The sequence below is a fragment of the Mus pahari genome, chromosome 14 (assembly GCF_900095145.1).
Source record: "Mus pahari chromosome 14, PAHARI_EIJ_v1.1, whole genome shotgun sequence".
NCBI classification, from domain to species: Eukaryota; Metazoa; Chordata; class Mammalia; order Rodentia; family Muridae; genus Mus; species Mus pahari.
Genome location: NC_034603.1, coordinates 40,834,752 through 40,840,751, shown reverse-complemented (window position 1 = coordinate 40,840,751; position 6,000 = coordinate 40,834,752). Strand labels below are relative to the sequence as shown.

The window sequence follows — 6,000 nt, the reverse complement described above, 5'->3', positions numbered from 1 at the left end:
AGCCCTGGCTGTCCTGGAACTCACTCTGTAGACCAGGCTGGCCTCGAACTCAGAAATCCGCCTGCCTCTGCCTCCCGAGTGCTGGGATTAAAGGCTTTTAACAGTTTTTAAAGAGTGCAAATGACATCCAAGTAAGCATCCCCAAGGCCAGGGACGTGGCATGACTGTGGCTGTGGCTGTGCTTGCCACGTACCTGACAATCGGAGTCTGCATCCCAGGAACCATGTAAAAGCCAGACACTGGCACAGATCTGTACTTCCCACGCTCAGATAGCAGAATGGGAGACGGGAGGCAGAGATGAGAGAGTATGCCAACACAAGGCAGCAGGGGAACGGAGAGACAGCTCAGCAGTTAAAACCACTGGCTGCTCTTGCAGAGATCCAGGTTTGGTTCTCAGCACCCACAGGACAGCTTACAACTATCTGAAACTCCAGTCCTAAGGGAGCTGAAGCCCTCTCCTGAGCTCCTCACACACTAGTTCTGAACGTGGTACACTTACATACATGCAGGCAAATCACTTACACACAAATTGGAAAATAATTTCAATAATACTACTACCAACAAAAAAAGAAGCCAGATGAAGTGGCATATGCCTTTGATCCTAGCACCTGAAGTGCTGAGGCAGGTGGATCTCTGTGGGTTCAAGTTCAGCCTAATCTACATAGTAAGTTCCAGGACATCCAAGGCTATGCAGAGAGACCTTGCCTCAAATAAAACAAAACAAACAAAAAAAGATGAGAGGTGAGAACCAACACCTGACATTGCCCTCTGACTTCACACGTGTGTTACTGCATGCACACTTTCACACAAAACAACCCCCCATCAAACGTAAGTAAATGTTAAGTAATAAAATAAATATTAAAATAAGCATTCCCAGAGCAAACTTTTTCTTGGAAATGATTGAACACAGGCAGCTAAGTACAGTGATTATCTTTTCATGGGTACAAGCACACACAAAGGCTGCCGGAACGTCTTCAGGATATATAAGGACATTCTTGGGTAGACAGATGTAGATATTTGATACTATGATATAAATATAGATAGATAGAGAGATAGATAGATATAGATGAAATATATATCAGCAATAAAAGAATAAATGAGGCAAAATATTTACTATTGTATAAATGGTAAAGACCAAGTTCATTAATTCCATCTGCTTATCAAACTGAAGAGCCACAGTCTGTCTCACCTTGGAGGTGACATCGATCCCAGTGATGAAGCTGCCAGCTTTGTTTTCATATCTTCTGCTTGTGTCCTAACAGAAGAGGAAAGATGACAAACTCTGACAGAAAAACCCACAGAAAAGGCAGCCTGACAACCGGCCCTTTTTGAAGTCATTCTTTTCAGCAACCCTTCTCCATTTTAACAACCCTTGTTAGAAGGAAGCCTATCTCTGAGGCTCCACAGAGGCTTCCAGACCCCAGGCAGGAGCCTGTTCATAACATTAAGTAATTCTGTCAGCTCAGGGTATCTATAGAAATGAAAATCTGAAGTCCTTTGTGAAAAAAATGTCAAAAATGAGATAGTCACTTAGCACCCCAAACCAGACGGGACAGATTTCCCACAAAGGGCCACTAGGTGGCGCAAATGGCTCCAGGAGAATGCTTCAGGTCCTGGATCTCTGGGAAAAACACAGGCTAATACAATGAAGAAAGGAGGGGAAATGAACAGAACTAAAGTCTCAGGGCTGCGGCCGATACCCTGGACCCTGCACTCAATCCCCAGGTCCTGCTTTCCTCCACAATACCTGTCTGACTTCTGCTCTCCTCTTGTGCTTACGGCAACCCAACATTCCTCCAACAAAACAATCCTGTTTCCATCTCTGAGACTTTTGAGCTCTCTGTCCTCCCTGCTAGGAATTACTCCCTTCCAACTGACATGGTCGGCCCCTTTTTGTCATTTGGAGTTGACTCTATCTCGGGGGACTTCCCTGTGCATCCCAACACACACCAACTGCTTCACATCCCTCCTGGCCACTGTACTTTCTATCCTATTAACAGGGAGCGTGTTTTTTTGTTTTTTTGTTTTTAGCATTTAATACAAAAGGAAATTTCTACTTGTGTCCCCTACTAGGGCAAACACCAAGTGGGAGTTTGCTCTTAAGCACCAGCACAGAGAGGTGTGTGTGATATAAACATGGTAAACTGACTGAATGGAGAACACCTGATCCACTATAATCTATACATGTTGTCACCAAAGGTATTGTCATTTGTCACCACTACCTTAGTCTTCACTCAACTTCACATGTAAAACCAAGCTGCCAACTCGTAATTAAAGGAGGGGGCTCAGGAAGTTCACGTTGTGTGTGAAAATCGAGCTACCCAGGCCTCAGACCTGCTTTAAGGGGCATGTGACTACCCAAATAGGCTAAACCCTCCTCAGACCCACTGTGGTTAAAGAAAGACCAAATGTCACTGTGTGTCAGAAGCTAGGACCACCGAGTAGACGCAGTGAAGGTGCGGGGACGTGAGGACCCTCATCCACAATACCAACACACGGGTGTCTGCTGTTTGACAGGTCTAGCCCTCCCAAGCGAAGAGGGCTGGTTTAAGTGACACCAACTCCGCCGGGGAAGGAGGACCCACCAGGAGACCTGGATGCCGGCGGCACCTAACACTTCCTTTCAGGGCTGATCCAGGTTCTGTTCCCGCCCGCGGCTCTTTTTTATCTCCAGCCAAACACAGCTGATTCGTCCAGGGTCACCGGCCCGGACCGAGGGGCAGCGAGAGGGGTGTCCCCAACTCTCTCCCAGATCCCCCGCCTCTCCAACGCTCTCTGCACCCATTTCCGGGCTCCCCGGCGTCCTTTCTCTCTGGCGCTCTCCGGGTCATGCGCGGCCCCCGCCTTTCGGCGCTCGCGCCCCTTTCCCGCGTTCCCGGACTTGCGCCAGCGCCGCCGTCCGCCACCTTCCCTGACTCGCCGGGGACACTCGCTCGGCGACCTCCTCAGCCCCCGCCCCTCTCGCCCGTACCGGGAGCAGTTCCTTTAGGGAGCGCCGCACCGGCACGATTTCCAGCTCGCCTTCTTCCACTTCCATGGGCTCCGGCTCGCCACGCTCCAAACCGGACTCCACCTCGGGCGACGGAAGCCCCAAAGCCGGCCCAGCGGGGGCCTCCGCCTTCACAGACACTCGCAGGCCGCGAACGGCCGCCATAGCTGCCAGCCGGCCGCACCACCGAAAGCCCGCCCCTCACTCCGGCCGCCTAGAGCGCCGTCGCTGATGACCACAGAGGAGCGCCGCTGTCACCTAGAGCGTCGTCTGTTTCGCCCAGAAAGCTGTCCTTATCTCTGGCGCCCCCTTGGTGACCTAGGAACCGGGGGCCGGCTTGGGGCGGGGTTTCGCGGGGTAGGGGGCGGGACGGAACAGGGATGGAGGTGGAGCGTCGTCTGAGGTTCCAAAATACCTACACTTTGAGGACTATACTTCTAAGAACTGCTGAGCGGTTACCGTGTGCCAAATACTTCCAAGGCTTGAACCCTATGAATAAGATTTTATTATTGCCGGGCGTGGTGGCACACGCCTTTAATCCCAGCACTCGGGAGGCAGAGGCAGGCGGATTTCTGAGTTGGAGGCCAGCCTGGTCCACAAAGTGAGTTCCAGGACAGCCAGGGCTACACAGAGAAACCCTGTCTCGAAAAATCTAAAAAAAAAAAAAAAAAAAAATGGGGCGGGGGGAGGTCGCATGCCTTTAATCCCAGCACTTGGGAGGCAGAGGCAGGCGGATTTCTGAGTTCGAGGCCAAGCCTGATCTACAGACTGAGTTCCAGGACAGCCAGGACTGCACAGAGAAACCCTGTCTCGAAACCCTCCCCCCCAAAAAAGGGGGGGGGGAGAGGTGCTCAAAGATCACAGTGAACTACCCAAAGGGCAGAACCAGAGCTTGGATACGTTTTGTCACTTCTGGGAGCTCTCCTCATCAGAGTCTCACAAGCATGATTTCTTGCAAATGTTCCTAGTAAGAGTCTGGCTGGGGAAGAGGAAAGGATTGTTCAGACTTGAAGAAGGCACTTCTTGTCTGTCATGAGTCCTGATTTTGTGTCTTCTCCTGTGTCGTATTTAGTTAGCCCTTTCTAGACCTAGCTCCCAATCTGAACCAGGAATAGGTGAGACCATATATCTGAGCCCCTAACAGTCTTTTCAGAGAAAGACAAATCATTCTAAAACAGAAAAAAATCACAAGAATCAGATACACTAGGTTACTTTGGGCATGGCACATAACCTCAGTTCCTTCATCAGAACATAGAACAGTGACACACCTCCACAGAAGAATATAAGGACCAAATGAGCTAATTATGTGTGGTTGTAAGATCCAACAGAGGTGATACTGTACATCCAAGCTTTTCTTGAAACAGGCCTGTACCATAGGACAAACAAGATGGAATTCCTTAGAGCAGTACCATCAATTGAACACAGTGCAAAGTACAAAATTGGGTTAAAAGAATGGAATGTATTTTCTTTTCTCCTGTTCACCTTCCTTTTTTCCCTTCCCTTTTCCTTTTGCTGTATTAACAATGCAACCCAGAGACTTGAGCATGCTAACAAAGCCAGTGAGCTTTACCCCAGCCCTCTTGTTCTGAGACAGAATCTTGCTGTGTAGCACTGGCTGGCCTACTACTTGCTTTGTAGCAGAGAATGACCTTAAACTCCTCATCCTCCTATCTCTGCCTCCTGAGTGACAGGATTATAGGCATGTGCCACCATGCCTGGCTCCCTAGTGTGTGTTTTATAGAACTGTTTGTGCTTGGGATGGCCAGCTGTGGCTGACAGTCATGAACCCCACCATTAAGATATCTCTCTAGGCCTGTGGAGTAGGAGGTAGGAGAAACAAAAGCAGTTAATTACTTAGCCACACAGGCCTCTCTCCCTCCTAAAGAGACTTGCAGCTTGAGGAGTCAATTCAGAGGGATGTGAAATTACAGCACAAAGAGGCCTTGGGGCACCCACAGCAGGAGGGGGTGGTTATCAGGCAGGCAGTTAACCCTAGGTTCCCAGGCTGCTACCAGACAGCCTTTCTCTTGACTTGGTTTCCTAACTGTAGTGGCTATTCCTGGTTGTCAACTTGACTATATCTGGAATGAGTCCAGATTGGAAGGCTTGCCTGTGATCAGATCTTGAGGCTGGGAGACAAATGTTTCTGACTTAGATCTTGACATGGAGATCTTGAGTCATTGTGGTCATGAGAAGCTTAGGCTCAGGTGAGGTAATACATGCCTTTAATCCCTGGAGACTGAGGCAAGGAGATCTCTGAGTTCAAGGTCAGCCTGGGACAAGCAAGTCCCAGATCCAGCAGTGGTGGTACACCCCTTTAATCTGGGCCACATCTTCTGCTGGAGGTCCCATAAGGACATTGGAAGAAGGAAGATTCACTCTTCTTTGCCTGCTTGCCTTGTGGGACTGAGCAACTGTTAGATCCTTGGACTTCCATTCACAGCTGCTGGGGAGTTGGACTACAGACTGTAAGTCATCAACAAATTCCCCTTACTATATAGAGACTACTCATAAGTTCCGTGACTCTGGAGAACCCTGACTAACACACCCAACTCTCTTCTTCTGCCACCCTGTCCATAGTGCAGACCAATGAGGTGAAACCGCAGGGAATTTAGGAGGTGGTAAAGAATTATTTTCGATAAGTTACAGTTAGTAGGGCTGGAGAGATGGCTCACCTGGTAAAATCCCTGCAGTGCAATGACCTGATTCTAAATCCTCAGCTCTCATGTAGAAGCCTGGCAAAGTGACGGGTATCTACCCCGAGTGTTGGAGAAGCAGTGACAGGCCGATCCCTGAACCCACTACCCAGCCACCGTAGCCTAACCTGGTAGTCCAGATTCATTGAGAGACCCTGCCTCAAAACCTAAAGTGAAGACAGATCAGTGGTTACAAGTGTACAGTGCTCCCTCAGAGGATCTCAGTGTCTAAAACAATAATAAAGAGGAGGAGGCTGGAGAGATGGCTCAGTGGTTAAGAGTACATATGTTCTTGCAAAGGACCCAAGTTCAGTC

General features: G+C 49.3%; 1 protein-coding gene across 1 annotated transcript in view; it reads right to left on the bottom strand.

Moving 5' to 3' along the window:
- Positions 1-3,202, bottom strand: part of Ncbp3 (nuclear cap binding subunit 3) — a 27,710-nt gene extending 24,508 nt beyond the window's left edge. Inside the window, exons 1-2 of the mRNA XM_021212952.2 lie at positions 2,972-3,202; positions 1,190-1,255 (exon numbers count right to left, since the gene is read on the bottom strand). Coding sequence (XP_021068611.1) covers positions 1,190-1,255; positions 2,972-3,154 — 249 coding nt within the window. The 5' untranslated portion in view covers positions 3,155-3,202. The remainder of the gene's footprint in view (positions 1-1,189; positions 1,256-2,971) is intronic.
- Between the last annotated feature and the right edge of the window lie 2,798 nt (positions 3,203-6,000).